At 38.4% G+C, this 22,964-nt stretch overlaps 1 protein-coding gene across 1 annotated transcript in view; it reads left to right on the top strand.

Moving 5' to 3' along the window:
* The first annotated feature begins 418 nt into the window (after positions 1-418).
* The window catches only part of TCTN1 (tectonic family member 1), a 38,274-nt gene continuing 15,728 nt past the window's right edge, over positions 419-22,964 (top strand). The window contains exons 1-5 of the mRNA XM_075178450.1: positions 419-930; positions 5,188-5,308; positions 8,109-8,236; positions 13,614-13,768; positions 21,875-21,962. Coding sequence (XP_075034551.1) covers positions 480-930; positions 5,188-5,308; positions 8,109-8,236; positions 13,614-13,768; positions 21,875-21,962 — 943 coding nt within the window. The 5' untranslated portion in view covers positions 419-479. The remainder of the gene's footprint in view (positions 931-5,187; positions 5,309-8,108; positions 8,237-13,613; positions 13,769-21,874; positions 21,963-22,964) is intronic.

Below are 22,964 nucleotides of genomic sequence, written 5' to 3' on the forward strand. Positions count from 1 at the left end.
GGACTGGATGGGGAGTTTGGAACAGCCTTTACAGCACTGATCAATTATTTCTAATACACCCCATTAACCTCTTTAATAATTAACACACTACACGGGACAGGGGTGTCCGATGTGTCACTATTAGGCAGTGGGTCAATATTGAAAATGATGGACTTTTCCAGAGACAAATCTTTCAGGGACGTCCTTATAAAATGAAGGACAGCTGACAGCTATTGAAACAAATAAAAGACTAAACCTAGTTCCTGAGGCAGAAAATGACACCGCTTTCAAACTCAATCTTTTGCTTTTACTATTAATCTCTGGGAAAATGGATTCTTCCCTGCGTCTCTCCGCACACTGCTGCGGACATATTTGTTAGCCAGTATTGTATGTTGATTCTAGTCTTTCAGGAAAGCCGTCATGAGCCCGGAGAAAGGTCACGTGACGTAGTTTCCTGGAGCTCGGGTAGCTGTTTATAGCAACGCATTCAGGTGGCCGCCATGTCACTGGTTCAGCGCTGTCTTTGGCTGGTGTTTCTGTGCGGGACTGAGGCCGGCAGAGCCGCAGGACCCCCGGGCACTGAGCCACCTGACACCCAGCCCGGCGCCTTCTTGTTCTATAATGACACCGATCTGCCTGAGATGCTGGGTAATGAGACCCATGAGGGCACAGAGGGGTATCCATCACGTGACCACGAGCATTATACAGGGCAGCCACCCCGTATAGTGACAGAGTCTGTCACCCCAGGACTGCCCCCCTCGGACACCACGTCACGTGACCACGAGCATTATACAGGGCAGTCACCCCGTATAGTGACACAGTCTGTCACCCCAGGACTGCCCCCCTCGGACACTCATTCAGAGGCACCAGAGGTGATTCCAATTCTCCTGGGAGACCCCAACTCACCTGAGCTCCCACAGTCTCGGTCTATCTCTGCTTTTGTAACCAGCGGTAAGCACAACTCTACAGTAATTGTTGAGAGTGTCAGTCACATAAAAGGGACACTTATGTTTTATTATCAGCAGAGATCTAAGAAGGAAGTAATTGTGAATCTCTAACTTATCGGTATTCAACTTGTGTTGGTGCGGCTGTGGATGGGCAGGCATCCTGTCACATATCTGGTGTAGGTGCCCAAACTTACACACTTCTGGAAGAAACTCCCTAAATTAAGTTCACCTCCTAGCAACCTCATCATCTACTCCCGTATCCTATCCCTGACCTATCCAAACACACACAAAAACTGATAGGACATATTGCAGTGCTGTAACTAGGTGCCTCATAGCCCTTAACTGGAAAACATAGGGATCTCCCACTATTCAAGCACTTATTAATAAAGCCTGGCAAATATTCAAAATGGAGCACATCACTAGCAAAATATGCAACCCCCTCCCCCCTATATAATTTACCAGGACTTGTCTTGCATGACCACAAACTACAATGATAGCCCATCATACCCCATGTAAATCACCCCACATATCAACTACTCTCCTCCTGTCTTTGCTCCAGTCGTCTTCCTTCACTTTACCCATCCTAAAATTCCCCCTATTTTCCCCCTCGCCTCTAGTCTCTCACATTGAATTCTCCTCCACATAGTTCTAATGGGTTTATTTCTTAGTTTGATAATTTGTATACTGTAATGATCACCCTTTTTGTTTTGTTGTTATGTCTCCTCAAGCCACATGTTCTTTATTCATTTGAGACTGTTTCCCTTTCCCCCTACCCTTCTTCTCTCTTCTGTACCCCCATCCCCCATCTTATTATTGTTATTTAAAATCCTAATAAAATATATTTAAGAAAAAAAAGGGACATGTGTGAAAGAGAAATATGGGATGAGAGAATCAGGGGTTTAGTGTCACTTGTCTGACTACGTTTAGTGTTTGGGGTAGACCATTATTAAAGGGTCTGAGGGGGCCTTGGGGTGAATACTCCTTGGGGATTATAGTGCAATATACTTGTTATGTATTGCATACAGTAAGTGTTCCAGACACGGTTTATGAATGAGAATAGGGCGGTTGGCTCATTCTGCCTCCAGTTTGAAGCAATCTGTCATGGCTGCTCCCAGGATTGCCGAATGTGCTTTGGTATTTTTGGTATCCCTTTCGGGAGCAATTAAAAGAAAGGGGAGGATGGGAGTGGTAGTCCTGTGAAGCATGTTACATTTTTCATGCTGTCTGTTCCATATTGATAGCTTGGAGGGAAACATTGGCAACTTCAGATTATATCTTGTTTTTTTACTGCTACCCTGTAGAGGGGGATGATGGGAAGCTACACTTAAGTTATATCAAAGATATTCAATCTCTTTTTAGGGCATTCATCATCATCATCATCATCATCATCATTTATTTATATAGCGCCACAAATTCCATTAACTTTGGTATTCAGGCTGCACAGCTCAACTTGGACTAACAGCACCCCACTCGTAGGATATTTATAAAAGCTTGTGCATAGGAAAGATATGCTGTGACAAATAACAAAGAATCGGATTCAATGCTATTTTCCTAGTACAGTTTAGAAAATGAAAGCAAAGATCTGATTACAGCAACTATTTCTGTGCACCAGTTTTCATAAATACCCAAGGTGTACAGTGCTTCTGGTGTTAGTAGGATAGAAAGAAGACAGCTAAGGTTTTTTGTATTTTCCAGACCAGCCCCCTAACTGAACTATGGTCCAGGTTTGGTCAAAATCGGATCGGTTGCTTTACAGCCTTTGAGGCTAGACCAGGTATATCCCGCTTCTTCCTTTGAGTCCTGGATAACACTTTGTGGCTACACAAAAATAACATCACTTTGTGTAGTTCACTCACGAACAAGTCCTGTAAGGGAACACTTATGTATAAAAATAGCTCGCCAAGGATGGCCTACAAATGAATTCTGTTTTGTTAGAATTTTGCACTGATGTCTACAATTTAACGGTTTTATTTTTGAAATTAAACTTTACTCTCTGATATAGTTTTTATCGCTTTCTTTTCTATTGAACACATGGACAGTGATTGCTTGGCTCAGTGGTTCTACAACTGTGTAACTTGGTTGGCCCCACCTGCAAGGTCTATCCACTACCAGATCATAACATGTCACCAGTGCCACCTGTTTATTGGGCAGACAATTAGTTACTAGCATTACATTTAGGTGTAAAATGTGTATTGAACCACAGCAACCAATCAGCAATTAGTTTATATCTGCATATTGCAAGTTATACAATAACACACAGTTTCTGATTGGTAGTTATGGTTTAGTGTAAATGTTTTACCTAGATGCAATGTTGGTAACTTATCCATACTGGAAAAATAAAATGACATACAAAATAGGACAACCATATAAAGCTTTATTAGGGTATGAGAAAATTAAAGTAATATATTTGCTAAATCGGGACAAAGTACCATTGGATTAGTAATTTTTACACCTTTTCTTTTATGTAAAAAATTATTGAGGATGTGGAATTCCCCTCCCAAATTTATGTCCAGTTGTCTTGTTCAAGGAATACCCCCATATTGGTGTCCCATTTTAATTCATGTGGGTCTTTGGAATATGTGAGATTAGAAGAAAGACCTAGGGGGATTTTCCCATTAAATGTTCAGAGGGTAGGGTGCCGAAGCTAGACTATACACTACAGCTAGCCCAAAAGACAAATTACAGGATGAGTATGGGCTGTTATTGGCCAAAGTGTAGGTCAGTGTTGGCTAACCTGTGACACTCCAGGTGTTTGTGAAACTACAAGTCCCAGCATGCTTTGCCAATATATAGCAGCTTATTGCTGGAAGGGTATGCTGGGATTTGTAGTTTCACAACACCTGGAGTGTCACAGGTTAGCCAACACTGGTGTAGGTGGCAGCCAAAGAATGACATAAGAAAGGGTAGTCAAGATGGATACTGCTTCTATATCAACCCATAGTCTAGAAACGTATAGAAAAAGAAGTGAGAAAGTTTTAGGATGAATTTTAAGCGGTAGCAATTGAGATAACATCCAAGGTAGAATGTTCATTTTGATAGAGGTAATGTGACCAATCCAGGAATCCAGTGGATAGCAGAGGAGGGGAATTGGGCTGATATAAGGGTTTTAGTTATATAGGTGTCCAAGTACTTAATCTTGCTAGGTACATCTGATATGTGTTGGAAAAGTTTCAACTAGAATGGGTCCTTTTTGCATACACAGGGGTATATTTACTAAACTGCAGGTTTGAAAAAGTGGAGATGTTAACTAGAATCGGATTGGTTGCTATAGGCAACATCTCCACCCGTATTTTAGTAAATATACCGCTTAGCCTTTTATGAATTGAGATCAGAAACCTGGGGGTAAATGTATGAACGTGCGGGTTCTTCAACACCCGCGTGTTCGGCGATTAAATTTCAAGCGGCGCTGCATTGTAAAGGGAAGTTTCCCTTTACAATGCAGCGCCGCTTGAAATTTAATCACTGAACACGCGGGTGTTGAAGAACCCGCACGTTCATACATTAACCCCCTGATCTTCAGCATCACAACTATCCTAATCCCAGTTAATTCAAATTTTATTTTACTCCCTCTCCATGTTTCCTATATTCCCAAGCACTAAAATAAATATATTAGACACATTCTGAGTGCAGCTAATTGCTAGATTGTCCACTGCCTGCTATTTTATCAATGGTCACAAAGCGTATATGGCTGACATACCAAACTGAATACATAATATCCTGAGAAACTCTTCTGCCTTGTTCCATAAAACATGAGCCCTTTATCACAGCCAGTCACTCCTCAACATCTGCAATAGAACTTCTTAATGATTACAATTGTCTTTATGTTTGCTGTTTTTTACTTGTTTGTTTATACCCCCCTCATATTCCTCACTCCCCTCCTCTGTCTTCTTTCTTTGCCTTTTTTTATTAAAAATATTAAAATTATATAGATAACTGGTTTCCTTAGTTTAACATCAGGGAATGGCAGGTACTGTGTAACATTATTGCCATATATTACCTGCAATGTGTGTATCATACCTTTTGATGCCTAAACAATATTATGTATTAAATTATTCAAATGAAATCTATAATTGACCGATTTTGAGATTCCATTTGAATAATTTAATACAAAATATTAATGTACTGTATTGTCATCCATGGATTCGTGGGAATCTGATGTCGATGCATATTATAGAAATACTTCCTACTGATAGAAATGTTTCCATTCTTTTCTTAATAGTTGTGTTTAGCTGTGAATGTAATTGTACTTTGTTATCCGTAGTTGCCAGCCTGTGTGTCTGTGATCTGCTGGTGGCTCAGTGTGATGGTAACTGCTGCTGTGATCCTGACTGCAGTGCTTCTGACTTCAGCGTCTTCTCTGGATGCTCCATTCCTGTTGTAATGTAAGTCATGGTTTTGTTTTGTTTTTTTGTATTCCCTTTATTCTGCTGAGTATGACTGTAATGGAATTCTGTTATGTGGATCAGTCTCTGTTGGAAGTAGCAAGCTGGGAGATGTAGCATTAGCCTCATGTGATCCTTTATTGTCTCCATCACAAACCATGGGCATCTTCAAATGCTGAGCTATGGACAGAGGAGATATAGTGCAGCAAAACACATGAAATCAGAACAGGGACTGTAGTGTGTTCTGCTAGCTGTGTGAAGGCTTTGGGTATGGAAACCTTCAGGTTAACTCACAAGAAAAGAGAAGTAGTTTGTTGGTGTGTTGAATCCACATTGATCAGTTGGATATGTGTAATTTGTTTGGTATGGAGGGAAGATTGACGCCACAATCTTCCTGCACTGCTTTGACATCCTTAATCTGTGCTTTCATGATGTCTGATTAGATACTAAACTGGGGACATCTAGACAAGTAGGAGATGAAGACTGAATACAATAAGTTGCTCGGACACTAGTCAAATGCAACTAAAACAATAGCACACTTGGAACACTCACTTCTATTCGACAGTTACTACTTTGTTGTTTATGGGTTTGTTTAGTATCAGAGTGGTTTATTCAGGGCCCATCTGTACATTACACAGCCTGGCTCATCTCAGCAAGCATGAGGACATCCAATCACGCTGTCATTTTAAGTCAGAGTATCAGGTCCTTCCCTGTTCTAGGGCACACAGATCGCTGCCAAAGCTGCTTAGCAGAAGTCCCGATTGTAAGTACTAGGACTTTCCCAAATAAAACAATGGAAGCATTTCATACTGAAGTCCATAGTAATGACACTCGTGAGAACCAGACCTAGGCAAAAAAAAGGGGAAGGACAATGAAGCATACTTGCCAACTCTCCCGGAATGTCCGGGATACTCCCGCATTTTGCGAGAGTCTACCAGACGAGTGTGGCAATCTCCCTGATAGGAAGTGGGCAGAATTTGGTTTAAACGCCGTGATTCACCCGGAATCGTGGCGTTTAGCCCCGCCCCCACTGTAAAATGACGCAATTTGCGTCATTCCGTCACGGGGGCGGGGCCAAAATGACGCGATTTCGGCGCCCCGCCCCCTGCACGCCCACGTCCCAGCCGGCATCTCCTGGAAAAAGAAATACAAATGTTGGCAAGTATGCAATGAAGGCAAGCAATTTTGTAATTATTTGGGAAGTTGAACACCTATTATATTTTTTATAATACATAGTTGCAATTGTTTTGTACTTTAATGCCATTAACTTGTAATAAACTATTTTCTATATTTCAACTCTTAAATAGGTTTAAAAATCTGTTTATGAAAGATTTATCATGTTATGTTCATATACATGCTTTATGTAGTTTAGGTAATGAGGATAAAGTTACAGCTCAAGTCCACAGAGTGGCGCTGTTACCCATTAGTTTGCAAGTACGTAAATTTTATGCTCTTGCTTCAATACAGTTTGTTTTTTTGGGGGGTTTTTTTGTAATATTTTTGGTGAATTTTTCACAACTAAAATATTAAATATAAAGACATTTTGAGAATATACGTATTAAAAAATACCAACAATCTAGAAATCTAGAGATGACACATTCTAGACATGTCAAAATATTTATCTAGGTAATTGCAGGTATTTAAAAATATCTCATCACAGTGTATTATCACTTCTTCCCCTTCCATAGCATAATTGACACATAGGGGCCGATTCAATTCAGCCACGTTATTCTAGGAATAACACAGCGCTAATAGTATTACCGTTAATACGGTCATTTTAACCCAGATTTTTTTTCTCACAGCCTTGCAAAAATCATCGTTAAAATTACCATACAAATGGTACTAGCGCGCAGGCCATGTTACTTTCGGCAGTAACGCGGCCAATTGAATTCCCCTCATAAACTATCTCATGTATTTCAAATGGTTTACACCTGTAGCCTTACCTTAATTATCATGGACAAGCATGTGGATTAGGCCAATCCATATGAAACTTGATGAGATTTGTCCAAAGTTTAGTGGATCAATTATGCACGTGGCTAAAAATTCTTTGTGTGTTAACACCTAAATATGTTTTGTGGGGGGGAGGGGGATTAGCTTTGATAAATACATAAAAACATGTCTAGAATAGGACATATGACTAAATGGTGCCTTGTCCATCACTGCATTTTAAAATGTTAATGCCACATTTACAATTTTAGAATGCAGTGTGCACTCTTGGATTAACACACGCTCAGAGGCAGGCTGGGCTGGGGAACAAGGGGGCATCTGCCCCCCCGACCCGATCCCATAGTGGGCTACCTTGGGCTGGGTGAATGGACCGTCTGCATTTTCTTTCCCTTTAAAATACTCCAAATACTCGAATCTTGTCTAAAATTTTCCAGCCCTCCCCTGCACACGCTACCAGTACAATAGGTTGTACACATTTAAAGAGCTCATTAGTTTTCATGCATTTTACTCATTTCCCCAATGTATGTGTATAATTGAGCCCAAAGAGAATATGTAGGAAACTCTGAAATGCTATGCCCCAGGTTTTCGATCACGTTATTGGGATGTCCACCACTACCAATGAAAGTGAGTATATGATCAAGACAATATTCAGTTGTGTGGTAGCACAATAGAGTTTCAATAAATATGTTTCATGTTCTTGCATGCAAATTGTTTTGTTAACAAATAGCTGTCAGAATTGTGTTTAAAGAACTGTGTTTGAGAAATAGACTAAGGAACAATCTAGAATCTCAGCTAATTTTTTTTATTTTTTTAATCAGATATACATAACTGTATTTATTTTATTTGTTTACAGTGGTGACAGCCAGTTGTGTACACAGGAAGCCATTCACTATTCAATAAATGCTTCAAAAGTTCCTCAAAGAATAACTGAAACAGTGGAAGTAGTTAATCCAAATATTTTCTGCATTCAAGCAACAAACTGTGAGTACCTGCTGATAGCATTCACCTTATAATTACAAAACATAAAAAGAAAATGATGGACCCTTACTCTTAGCACTCTATAGTATAACTAGGTGCTTCCCACATTCACCACAGTTTTTAAAAATGTATTATTTTACTGCTATCCAGGATGCTCTAGTTTGTGGCATTCGTCTTATTCCAGATGTATGTGGTCTAATAGTAGATGACGAGACCTAAAATTAATATTTCCTGACAATAATTTACTATTTTTTACCCAGGAGTTTGGGGTATTATCCAATTTTATATAAATGTATCTAAGTCTAATATGTCATAAATGTAACCTTCCATAGTGACTATAGAATGTACTTCCCAATCCTGTATAACATGTTTAATAGCCTGTGGGCTGTGACCCTGGAGGTATGTATGATCTCAACTTTCCCTTCCATCCTTCAACTATTAAAATTAGAGGAAAGCTCCACTCAAAATGTGCTTGTTATATCCTTCATTTAGTAATATTATTGGAAGAGTAGTCTCGCCCATCTGTCAATCTCTATTGTTGTGTAAAGGGGAGGGAATAGGAGTAAAATCTCTGGCTGTTATCTGTTCAGAGTTAATTGATATGTTGGCGGAAATTTTCAGCTCACAAGAAGGCAGGTTAGGGCCCTTTCTTATTTTTTTATTTTTTTAAAAAGTATATGGGCGCAGATTTAAATATATAGGTTCTTATTAGGAGCCAAACAAAAATAAAGCAAATTTGCACCTTGGTAAAGCTATGTTGCACTTTGGGTGGGCAAAGTTAAAATGTGCAGACAGATTTACAGTTGGGGTCGGCCGTGTCCTAGCTCAACTCTAAATTGCAGCATAAAAATAACGCTGTCCAGTATTTTTGTGCTACATGTAAATAAAAAATAGCCATTTTTTTCCTTTCCTGCAAAAATATATATAAATGCATTTGCACCCCTTGCATTGCATCATGGTTTGTCCAGGAGCAGATTTGCACCTTTTTTGTTTTTTTTCCTCTTTGCGCCTTATTATAAATGAAGCCCATCATGTGCATTTTCAGTCCGTTGTAAAATGTGGTTAATATGCAGTATGAATTTAAAAAAACACTTTAAAATATAGGGAGAAATGCATTATAAACACAGTAGGTTTTTTTAAGAAACGTTTCCATGCATATAAAAAAACAAAAAACATGTGATAATGTTTTTCGTATGGCAAAAATTGCCAGTGTACACACACCCTTAACACAACCTAAACAGAAGCTCTATATCTCCACCGTAGGGCAGCAGAAAAGTTATGTTCTCATCAATTGGGGGATATGATTTTTCTAACTTTCTGTGGCTTTTCCTTTTAACTTGGAAAGATTCATAATTTTAAAGGAATAGTAACCTTATTTTTCTTTCTTTGCAGTAGAATTATTGTAATAATCCTGTCCAGATTACATAAATACCTTTTTATATATTATATATTCCCTCTCCATCCCTCTTCCCTGCCATCTTTACCAGAGCAGCCTTGTTTAGTGGCTGGTTGTGTCAATACATTTGTATGTTTTTATATTTTTTTATTATTATTATTATTATTTTAAAGTTCAACTAGTGAATTAAAAATCTGAGCTATGTATTGCTTCATGGCTGCAGATTGTGTATCAGCTTTTTTACCCTATTATATGTGGTACATAATATGGTAATATCTACACAATAAAGAAAGCAACTTAGCTGGAAAAAATAAAAGTTGCATTGTTGATACAATCAGAGACAACTGAGAAATACAGTGATGGTGAGGGAGCTGGATGCCCACGACTGTCTTGTGCTCACACACACGTCCTCAGGACTGACGAGCTATAGAGACACACTTCTATTAATTAATAAAATTATAGTATGAATTACATCTTACACATAGTATTCCAAAGCAAGTTTGGAGGTTTTTTTTTCGTTTTTTTTTTATTTCAATTATAAAATAAAATACTTTTTGTAGAAACCCATATGCTAATTTTTATTAAATCCAAGGAGTCCCTCAATATTCATCATCCCTCATGTTGCAAAAGAATTAAGCTCCTTTTCCCATTCAAGTTAGAACGGGCACTGGTTCTAATCCTGAGAAGATGAATATATCTGGATCCTGATTATGCACCTTATTAATAATGTTGACGTTTCAATTCCTTTGTACCATTTACATTTATTGTTTTGCCTTTTATAGTAAAGTGTAAATGGACAAAATAAAATGTACACCACAAATTTAATTTATTTATTTATTTATTTTTTTTAATTATTCACCTTCCATAGAGCTATAGCGATATCTGGCCAGTGATCACAAATTTGCAAAAATGACATAATGTACAATTGTATCCACAAAGCCATTCTGTGTCATATCCAAGGATAATGAACATAAACAACCCTGTCCAGATAATATAATGACCTTGCAGAAATATACAGAAGGTATTTCGTTAGTCATTTTGAGGAAGAAATGCCATATTCGGGGTCTTGAATAAAATCAATGAACTGTGCTATATATGAGAACAGCAGAGGTATCTCTGTAATAATAAACAAGCGTTCTAATGTTCGGTTTTTTAAAGCTATTTTTAAAAAGATTCTTTTGTCGGGTGCAACATTTTTTATACCTATTATTTATTATTATTCTATAGACTAAATTGTAATAGAAAGATCTTTTATAGATTCTATTTTCTATTTTAAACAATCTATATCTGATAAACCTGATATGTTGAGCATGCTCAGAAAAGTGGCCTCTTAATTCTGGTGATTGACTATGCCCACAAGTAGTGATCCAACCATTTTCTGGTATTGGCCAATCAGAATTTTCGAACTTGAACTATCATATTTCTATATCGGTGATAAACAACATGATACACTTTAGGGACCGAATGGGCAGCCCACTAACCTTCAAAAGTACCGCACAGTAACTCTGCAAGAAGTTAAAATACATTTAATCAAAGAAAGCAACACATATCTATAATAACACATCAGCAGACATTTTAAACATGTGTTACAAGCTATCAAAACAAATTTACAAATCTGACAAAAAGTAGGAAGGGGTTGGGGCCGTAGGTGGAGGCTCGGAGGGCCACCTGGTACCCATCACTGTTCTAAACAAATCTCTTTCATTAAGATCGTGTGTGTGACAATCATAGGATGGCCTCTAATAGTCAGAGTTGTACAAATCTTGTTCTTACCTCCGTTCCTGTATTAGCTGTCATTTTAAGCACTTTTTGATTGTTTGGCATAAGTTCTGCAAAAGGTAAGTGTCCATAAAAGAAGCCTAAAATATTAGCGGGAGTTTTTTTTTTCTCTTTTTTATTTCTTTGCCTCCACCTTTGTTGACTTTACATATTGTGTGCCGAGTCCCCTCAAGGCAATGTTTACGTTCTCACAATGTTTATTTGTACCACGTGTGTCATGCTTCTAAGTGTTTCATACATTATTTGTCCTGAAAAAGCACAGTGAGCCTGCAGAATATGAAGGCTATTTTTAGTATTTAAATTCTTAAGCTCACTGTAAACAAGTAAATATTTGCTGTAATGACAAAGCTTCTGGGGAGTATTAATGTAGATTTCCAGCACAACTAGGCCCTCGCTCATCATCTCATAATATTCTGTGATTCCCATGTCTTAGAGACCATGTGACAAAGAGCGGGTATCTTCTAAGAGCTTACATTCGCCCTCTGAACTCTTCAGTCCTCTAGCAAACCAAGATATTCAAATAGTCATTTTAGAGATCTTCACAGTTCATCTTGAAAGGCTCATACTGAAAGCAGAGCAGGCAAAATATTTACAGATTTGTACATTGCTTTTTTAATGCATATATTGGCAATTGGTGTATCCTCTTTATCAGCATAGAGTATTATGCAGCATCCTATTAATATATTTTCTGCTTCAGCACTATTGCAATATTAGAATTTATGAACACAATAATCATTGTGTTCGTAAATTCTAATATTCACCCACATTAGTATTTTTCGATTTTCTTATTTTATGGGATAAAAAGTTATTTATTTGGGAATATATATTAATATCACTGATCAACGCAATTCACTGTAATTTCAAATAAAGAAAAAAAAAACCAACTCCTATATTTTTCTTAATCCGTTACAAATAAAAACAGTTATTGGTTACATATGTCCCCCGTTCCCTGTTTTGCTAACATACACCTAAATAAATCCTGGTGCAATCAGTTAAAGAACATTCAAAGCACATATGAGAAAATGTTATTGAACAGCACCAATACAGGGGAAGGATATAGGATTTCAAAGTCAATTCCTTCAGAAAGAAATGGACAGAGAACAAAGTCATTGCAGATTACTAGAGAAGCTGTCCATAGGATAACCGTAAACTGGGCAGTTCACGTCTATGCTTTATGGGTAGGTGACAAAAAGAAAACTATTGTTGAAGAAAACTTGCATGAAGTCTCCGCTAGAGGTTGCCAGAAAGCTTGTAGGAGACCCTCATATCAATTGCAGGAAGATCAATGTTCTCATTGAACTTTTTGACCTCAAGGCTAGGCGCTATATTTGGTACAAGCCTAATTCTACCTATCATACCCAAAACATTACTCCTACCGTGTAGCATGGTGACAGTGCTTAATGCTTTGGGAATGAATTTCTGGTTTAGGGACTAGAATTTTTTTCAAAATACAGGGCAAAAGGAATGGCGCAAGAAATAAACAGATCTTGGAGGAAACCTGCAGCAGTCTACAATAGACCTAAGACTTTGGAGAAAATATATATTCCAGAAGAAAAATGAATATAGCAAAAGCCACTTTGGATTGGCTCATCTACCAAAAAAATCAATGTCCCAGAGTGGCCCAATAAAATATCAGACCTCAACATTGTGTAATGATTTGAAAGAATTTGCTGTCTACCAATGGTCCACACCCCATCTAATGGAACTCGAGCAACAGTGCAAAGAGAAACGGTCGACAATTGCAGTGTCCAGATGTGCAAAGCTGGCAGAAACTTACCCAATATCTCACCGGTGTTATTGCAGCTAAAGGTGCTTATACCAAGCATTAATACAAATGGATATATACGATATGCACGCTCTTTCTTTGTAGTTGAGAAAAAGCTTTAGAATGAGTTTTCTGTCTTTTAACTGACATGGCAGAATATTTTGTGCCTTTCAGTGGTCAGAATTTATGAATAAAATCGTTGTTATTCCATGATGGAATAAAAAAATGCCATGGAGGGTGAATACTTTCTATAGCCATTTATATATTCATATCAAGAAATGCACTTTATATTAAGCTTGCAGATTCATCTAATAATCCTTTCCAATATAGCTCTTATATCAGTTTAGTTTCTTTGAATATCAGGGGTATTGAGATTTTTCTAAAGTTTTATATTGATGTTTTAATACTTATGTGTTCTCTTCTAATCTCCCTCCATACAGATCAGCCAGCACTGTCCTTTATAACGCCAGATGATCCAACAGCGACAAACTTTGAAAGTTTACTCAAAGAATTTGGTGGAAATCAGTTCAGCACTGAGAATGGTGCACAAAATACAGTTGTCTCAGCTGCAGCCCGTAACGCTACAAGATATGAGGTAAGTGTTGTCTCACAATTGTAGAATATGATTATAAAGCTGCTATCTCGGCATCCTTATCTGTGGCAAGTAGTAGCAAGAAATCTGCGCTTTATTCAATTTAGCGCAATTAAAAGTATTTATTGCAAACGATATTCCGTTGAATGGTGTAGTATATTGGTAACTGCATTAGCTAGGGGATCATGTACTCCATATATGCCTATGTATGTAGAATTACCATTATCTGTCAGTGCTAATCAGCCAGGAGCTGACAGGATGGTAATTGATAGCGCTACGGAATTTTAAAACGCTGCGGAATCTGCTGGTGCTATACAAATAAATGATAATGATGGAGTGGACGAACTGTGGCATAAACTTAAACAAGTGCAACAGCTTTGTGTCAGATATGTTAGTAAAAGCGGAAGATAGATTAAGCCAACATGGTTCTCCAAGGAAGGTGCTCTTGCTATAAGTGCTTAGAAAACTGCACATAAAAATAGACTGATCCAATCACAGGAGGATAAAAAAATATATAGTCTAACAGAAACAAAACACCCAATAAAATGTGCTAAAGCGCAGACAGTAATATAGATCTAGAATCACAGTTCGTACAAAAGGGTCAGAAAATGTTCTTTAGTTATATTAGTGAAGGAGGAGAGAAAAAAGTCTAAAATCTAAAGGGGGTGAATATATATCGAAGGAGACAAAGAACATGCCAAATATATAGATATATATATTACACCCTACTGTAGCCATGTATATATTTACTGCAAAAGAGGTGTTACTTGAACTCTCAAAATTAAAAGTATATAAGTCAATGGGTCCAGATAGGATAAATAAATGAATGTTAAAAGGACTAAGCGTAGTTGATAGATCACAGATGATAGATCAGTGGAATTGGCTCCCAGCAGTACATACAATAAAAGAATTGAAGAATGCATGAAACAAACATATTGCTATTATTAAGACTTAAGTCTAAAGTATAAAAAATAAACTATAATAAATTTCCTTCAATGCCCTCGTAAGAGGGCCTTGCATCCTCGGCAGCAGTAGCTAGATTGAACAAAATAACTACAATTCCTCTTGAGGATGTTAACTCTTTCAAGGATGCTATGGATAGAAGGATTGAAGGAAGTGCAAAAAATTTACACCTGGGGTAAATGTATGAACCTCCGGATTCTTCAACTCCGGCGAGTTCAGAGTCTTCAGTGCTTAAATTTAAAGCGGCGCTGCCTTGCAAAGGGAGACTTCCATTTACAAGGCAGCGCCTCTTTAAATTTAAGCGCTGAACTCGCCGGAGTTGAAGAATCCGGAGGTCCATACATTTACCCCCTGATTTCTGGAGCAGCATTAAGGCCTGCTGTGGCTAGTCATGACAGCCAGAACACACCATCTGGGGTAATGATTTGGAAAAATATATACAGGATGGAATAAAGAGGAGTGAACGTCTAAAGATTGTCCAAGATATGCAGTTGGCAACTGAATTTGTGTGTGAAGCATCCCTGAATTCAATTAGACTAGTGTCTAGGACCATGGCTTCCTCAGATGTTATAAGAAGAGCATTATGGCTACTCCCATGGTTGGAGGATTTATAGTCTAAGAATAATTTGATATCGCTCCCGTTTGTACAAAAATTAGATGCCATTATTTAAAATATTTCTGGGGAGAAATCAGGCTGGCTTCCCCAAAATAGATAGCATTAAGCTGCAATTAATTTATATGATGGGCCCCACCCTGGCCAAAATGTAGCTCTGACATCGCTCCATAGTGTATGCTGCCATGGAGGAGGAGGAGGAAACAGCAGGTTATTCAGCTGGCTTCCTTTACTCCTCCATGACAGCAGTTTGCCGGCCCTAAGATTTTTTGTCTCTAATATAGTATTAAGATATTTTTCAGCTTAATACTATATTAGATTAGATATACTATATTGCATAGCTCAATGGGATTACCACTTCCCCGGCTCTTTAACATTAGAGTGGCCAGATTTTTCTGATTGCCTCCTAACATCTACCTCACTTTTTATTGGTTATATAGAATCAAGCCAGAGAAACATGACCATAGTCATATTGTAATTGTGATAAAAGGAGCATTGGCTCAAAAGTTAAGAGCTCCACTTAAAATACAATAGCAAAGAGAATTCTGGGCAATTTAATTTTATGTGCTTTTGTCCTGTAAACACAATAAATGTCTGAAACTCCCTGATCATCATCATCATCATCAACATTTATTTATATAGCGCCAGCAAATTCCGTAGCGCTTTACAATTGGGAACAAACACTGATAAGACAATACTGGGTAATACATACAGACAGAGAGGTAAGAGAACCCTGCTCGCAAGCTTACAATCTATAGAATTATCATAGTTTTGGAATTATGGAATTATCATAGCTTTCATTCTTTTGGGTTGAAATATTTATACTAAATAAAGCCATAAAATTTTAAAGCTTATATAATGATACAACTACTATCACTATCATCATCTATTTATATAGCTCCATGAAACTCCATAGCACTTTACAATTGGAGACAAACAGTAATAAACAATACTGGAGACAAAGAGGTAAGAAGGCCCTTTACTATAAAAGTTTAGTAAGACTGAACATTGTGCTTCTATTTTCATTGTGGTTACGGTTCAGATTTATTTTCTCTAGGTAGTTTGGTTATGACTACCAGACAGATGTTTTTGGTTCCTCTTTCTGTGTATATATAAATACAGGTGCAAGAGATGAGCAACATATGAGCAACTTCACTTTGTATATTTGTAATAGGCGCATCAAAACCGTCTGATCTCTCCAAAACAAGAAACCTGTGTTTCCCAGACATGGCATATATTTAATGGAACAATCCTATAATCTCATGCATATTGTTGTGTATAATCCTTAATCCACAATGCTACATTCTTTGAGAGTCTGCCACTGCTGTATAACTGTACCTTTATTTAATGAGCAAATAGAGCCTGAGATAATAAGGATTAAATAGATTTAGAGCATCAGTGCCACATATTCTGCTTGCTTTAAATGTCGATCTTTACAAATAACTACCGGTAGTTAAAATATACAGGTTACATTTATTGTAATGTGAACCACCTGCCCCCCCACGTCAGAATTTCTGCAAATTGATATTTAGTTGAAATGTAGTGAGATGGGGAAAAACCCTATAACATAATTTCTCTAGAAGAGTGATATGACTTTTAACATTATTTTTTTTTATAAATGCCCACATACATATTTAGTAAAAAAAAATATGTAAAATAATGGACATCTACACTGTAACACACTATAGAAACCACCTTTTCTTTTAGTTAATAAATGTAATTTGTAGCTGTAGTTTAGGCTAATGGCTGGCATCCAAATATTCTATATATAGTGTGATACAATTGATTGGCGCTAAAAGCTATAACCACAACATTAGAATATTAAATGTCCTGTACAAATCTCTTGGTACTATAGTAGTATATTCTAACAGGGGTTCACAAATGAGTTCACACACTATGTAAACCTGTTGTTCCTCAGGAGCTGGATCAATTTGTAAGGAGCACAGTAGAATAAGGGAATAATTAACATAGTGTTCAACACTTACTATTATTGTAGATTAGTAAGGCACACAGTGCTCCACAGCACTGTGCAGTAGGGGAAATAGGACATACTTAAAACGGGGACATACATAAAATAGGAACATACAAGTTAGACAAAATAAATGCAGACATGAAAACAAAGGATAGGGAGGACCCTGCTCATTAGAGTGAGGGAGGAAGGGCAGGAGGACAGATAAGTGAGTTGAGGATGGCAAAGAGGCAATGTGTGTTAGGAGACTGGGTGGATGTTAGAGATTAGAAGTAAGTTTGTTTGGAAATTGAAAGAGCAGTGCTGTAAGATGAAAGGATGAATTTATAGTGGAGGAAATGGGGATAGTAACGAGATTTCCTCCGGTGGCCTTCTGCAGTACACTTTTGCAGGTAGCGGGTCTGTTTGGTGGGCCATGTCTGGGGTTGGGATCTTTGTAGACTGTATGTGGTAGCTGGAGCTGCATTGCCTAGGGCTGACGTGAGTGTTTTAGTATAGAAAGAGGCAGCATGATTAGGGCAGGACAATGCAGACACAGGAGAAAGTGGTTGTTTTAATGTAAATGAGAAATGGTTTGGGGTAAGAGTACTCACTGTGTCTGTGTGGATTTGCGTGCTGGGGGGAGGGCATGAGATATAGTGAGGCTGAAGGAACGGGTGTTGTACGGATGGTGGGAAGGCTTAAGTTCGTGAAATTAGAGATGGAGCAGTAGCGGGAAATGACAAGGTCAAGTAAGTGTGTGTAACAGGCCTATCAAACTGGCCACTGAGCTCTATTTTTGTTGTATACATAATTTCCTGTGTGTATTGTAAAATTCTTATCTGATGAAAGGCTGGACCGAGACACCTCCACATATTATGCCAGGGTGGTGTCTCAGATGCTTCTGCACATGAGTGAGAATATATCCTTTCTTATCAGTAATGTACAAATAGAGAGTCTGAAAATATGTTTAGACCCTTATATGTAAGTGGATTCTAAGACCCTTTGTTCTCGGAGTATAAAACTGGAATGCAGCCAGAGAGACCCCCACCTCATGACTGGACCTTGATGAAGAAAGGTGCCTATTGTTTTTCCAGCTTTCGTGTGAAAGAGGTGCCTGGAAACTGATTGTTACTTGAACATATTGGAAACTAAGAATTTGATTTACTCTTTTTTTATGTTATGTTTATTGTAAAAATAAAGGTAAACGTCACAATACATCTTGCATTCATGAGTCATTAACTCTTTGAAACTGAAAGACCCTCATTCATCCTGAAACAGTGTGTATTGCAGTGGGCTGGAGATGATGTCCACTGGGAGAGTCCAAAGGAGGAATTAAGTGAAAGAATTTTAGTGCCAGAAGAGACAGTGGGATTAGCAATGGGAATGTTGAAATCGCCTAGTATGGGAGTAGGCAGGTCAGAGGATAGGGAAATAAGTCAGCCAGGCTGCAAAGTTTTCAAGGAATTGGAAAACTGGACATGTGGGTTGATAAATGACAGCAATACAAGGAGAAGATTAAATAGATAGTGTGGACTTGAAATGAAGAGAATGAGAGGGAGGTTTCAGAGGGTTTGACTTGGAAGTTGCTGCTTGGAGAAAGTAGAATGCCTGCTTTACCAGCTTGTCTGTTTCTGGGTCTGGGGGTATGGCTGATGGAGAAGCTGCAGGGTATGTAGTGCAGAGGAGGTGGGCCAAGTTTCTGTGTTGGTAAGGAGGTTGAAGGATTTTGAAATTAATAGATCATAAATGAATGCAAGTTTGTTACAAACAGATCTGGTAATCCATAATGCACAGGGGAAGGGAAGAGAGGGTAGTGGAGAGATGTGGATGAGGCTGAGGCTGGCAGGATTGGAAGTACAGGGTGGATGGAAAGCTTTGGGTTGGAGCGAGGACCATGAGCAGATAGTGGGGATTGTATGTGGCCCAGGGTTAGATGAGATTTCACCAGCGGCAATGAGAACCAGCAGGGTGAGAAAGAGACATGTGAGGATAATTTGTTGGTGTGAGGTTTATTTCTGTTTATGTTTATGTAGGCTGTGAGTGCGGCAGGTGCAGGAAACAAAACTGTTCATGTGTGCAGACTAGTGAGGAGGGAAGTGGTGAAGGGGAAATAAAAGGGAGGGAGAAATACCATGATGGATAGAGAAGGAGGGGTTTGGAGAGAAGTGTGGTGATAGAGAGAGTGTAACTAGAGTAGGTTTGGGTGAATGTGTATTTGCTAGGGTTGGTGATGAGAGAGTGAGAAGAAACAATTTATATAAATGGTGCAGGGCAATGGTAGAGGTGAAGGACACTTTACCACCCCCTGACTGGAGTTTATAGAGTAGGCATTTTCTGCTGCTCTAACATGATGAGGTCAGGATGCTGAGAGTTGGGTGCAGAGGGTCCAGCAGCCAAACAGAGATGGTAACCGCAATCACAATTGAGCTCTGTGGGTCCCACAGCTGAACCGAGATGGTAGTCCAGTAGACCCTAAGACAGCCATGCTTTTTGGTATGAAGTCTATCCTCAACGTTGTTCTGATGTTGATGACACTATTCAGTAATATCCAATGCTTTATAATTGTGAGAATAAGGAAAAGTGGGAGCTTGCAAAACAAGCTGAGCCAATGTACAGTTTACTATAACTGCTGTCTGCATGCCAGCACAGTCAGTTAATAGCCCTCAAACCAGCCCAACATTGAATTAAAGGTCCCATTACCCCATCTTAAATAAATAGGCTCCTCTGTTAAATGAAATAACCTCACAAGTAAATTAATACCATCCACCATTAAATAATCCCCCCCCCAACCATTAAGTTAATAGCCCACATACCACCCTCATTCATTATGACCCCCCCCCCCCTCCCTCATACTTTCCTTCTTCCATCCACGATGTGTTGGAGAGGCAGACTCTCTTGTCTGCCTCTTTTGCATCCTGCGCACTTGGGAGGAGGCAGACACACTTAGAGGAAGGGAGGGAGAAATGGATTATACCATCTACCGAGAACCATTTGGTACCTAATCTTAATTGAACTCTGTTCCATAACCCAACATGTCTCCCCTTAGAGTGAGTGCAAAGACATAGTTGTGATGAGCACAAACCAGATACATCTATGCTAATTGATCAGCTGATAAAAGACAAAATATCTATTGGTCTAAGGCTAGGTGAGAGCCAGGCCAGAATGAGGTCATAAATCATGCTTATATTATATGGCCTTGTACGAATAGATAATATAGGATAGGCTCATCTGGATATCCTAGAGTATTCTCTTGATCCCAAAAAATGGGAATACTTCTAGGAATGGATCCCAGCAGCCATAAATGGCAATGTAGTGTAAAATCATTTCTTATAACACAATGGGGTTAAAACAAGTATATTTATGAATAAATAAAGCAGCTGTCTATTCACTAATGTACATTTTTTATACCTCTTATAATTATAATGTTGTTCTGGTTTTACACCATATTGCTTTTTTTTTTATATATTTTTTTAATGTTATTGATCACTGCTGGGATCCATTCCTAGCGGCAGATGCTATTCCCCGTGTTACTATGGTAATAGCTGCGCATTATTACCATTACTACAGCAATTTCAACACTGATTTCTGCTTGCAGCTCTGTGAGACGCAAGCAAAAATCTGTGTTAAAATTATAGTAGTAACAGTAATGGTGCGCGGCCACAACGCAGGGAATTGAATCTGTCCCCTAGAATGTATGATCACACTTTGGGAATAAGTCGGAGATTACTGGATCAAGAAAACCTTTCATTATCTCCAGAAAAGCCTTTTCTATATTAATGAATTGTACAAGGCCACTTATGGTGTTGGATAAGCCTTTGCGATCTCCAGGGGGCACTGTTGTGTAGTGGCAGCTGATTATAGTACTCGTACGTTATATAACAGCTCAAAGCAAAAAGTCTCATTTGTTTGGGATGTGATTAATCTCTTTTAAACGTTTACATGTTTATTGATTTATGAAGTTTTATATAATTTATTCATTTTCAATTAAATACAACATATCTGGGACTTCTATGGAACTGGAGTAAGTGACAACTGAAGTAAAAAGTAGCATTAGCTGATTATGAGAGTAATAATATATATCTCCAATATTTATTCACGTTTATCTCTTCCTCTAACTAGCCCCCCTTTTTATTTATATTTTGAATCAACAATCTTATAACGGTTACTTTCATTTCTTTATGTGGAGCTTGATTGTTGCTGCTCTGTAAGGCCCCCATTGGACTATACAGGCTGTAGGGAAGTTATGAAAGGAAAATATAAATTGCAATGTTAGCAGTTCATTTCATGATACATGTTCTAATTGTTAATGATTTAACATCTACACTGATTATCAGCATGGGAATATGTACAAATTGCACATTGCCCCACAATTAATCAACCACATATGCCAAAATATGGATTATAATGTATTTTTAGGATTATCATTTATTTTAAAGAATTTACAAATAGTTGACTGCACGCTGCTTATTCCAGTTATGTTTCAGAATAGCCATTCAAGTTGGTTGATCGCATCTATTGATCATTAGTTGGAGGTTTTGAATGCATATTATTTAGCTGCTTTAATCATTGATATTTTTTGTAGTACGGATCTCCAATCCTGACTCCAGACTCTTACCTCAAGCTGCCTGCACCTCTGGGTACAAGAACATGTACAGACAATAATCCAGTTGGTAAGCTTACTCCATTTGCTTGTATGGGTTACTTAGGTGCACATTTGTTGTTGTAATTATTGGGGGGAATGTATCACTTCAGGCATTGTACACTGTTTTTAAAGTGATGAAACATCGACAGGTGGAAAAGTTACTACTGGATATTGATTGTGGTGATGAATTATAATGTAAGAATATTTTTAGGTTTAGGGAGAATGTTGGAAACACATCTATCACTTTACAAAGGAGTAAACAATTGTTTTCAAGATTCAAATCACTTGGTAGCTAAATTAGTGTTCTCTTGCTACACTTCACAATATCCTAAATGGTTTTAAAATTCTTCTTCTTATTATTATTTATTTATAAGGCGCCATAAGGTTTCTGCAGTGCCGTACACAATACAAACAATAGACCATACAGGGAAAACAGTACAGAACATTAAACGAGTAATACCATGACTTCAGAGGCTCCAGGCAAAGCAATTATGGTGAAGTTGGAGCAGAAGAGAAGGTAGAGAGACAGAAGGGAGGAGGGTCCTGCTCATAAGAGCTTACATCCTAAAGGGAGGGCAAACAGACAGCTGGCACAAAGGAGTCAGAAGAGGGGAACAAGTGCAGGAGGAGCGAGTTGATGAGAGCGAGCATGGACAGAGGGTTAAGTGGAAGGCTGGTAGCCTTTGAGGAAGAGGTGAGTTTTGAGTGCCCGTTTGAATTAACACAAGTTAGGGGACAAATAGATGGAGCGCGGGAGGTCATTTCAGTGTATGGGGGCAGCTCGGGAGAAGTCTTGAATTCTGGAGCGGGATTAGGTGATCAGAGTGGAGGAGAGGCGACGGTCATTAGCCGATTGCAGGGACCGGGTGGGAGTGAATGGAAAGGTGATTGAAGATATAAGGGGCAGTAGAGTGGGAGAAAATAATAAAAAAAACACCATTTTAAAATATGGGAAAATCTTCCTTGGGAGTTATTTATTCTCGGATTGTGAGGGTCTGAAACATTACATCAGGCCTGGCCAACCTGTGGC

Source organism: Mixophyes fleayi, chromosome 1 (genome assembly GCF_038048845.1).
Source record: "Mixophyes fleayi isolate aMixFle1 chromosome 1, aMixFle1.hap1, whole genome shotgun sequence".
Taxonomy (NCBI): Eukaryota; Metazoa; Chordata; class Amphibia; order Anura; family Limnodynastidae; genus Mixophyes; species Mixophyes fleayi.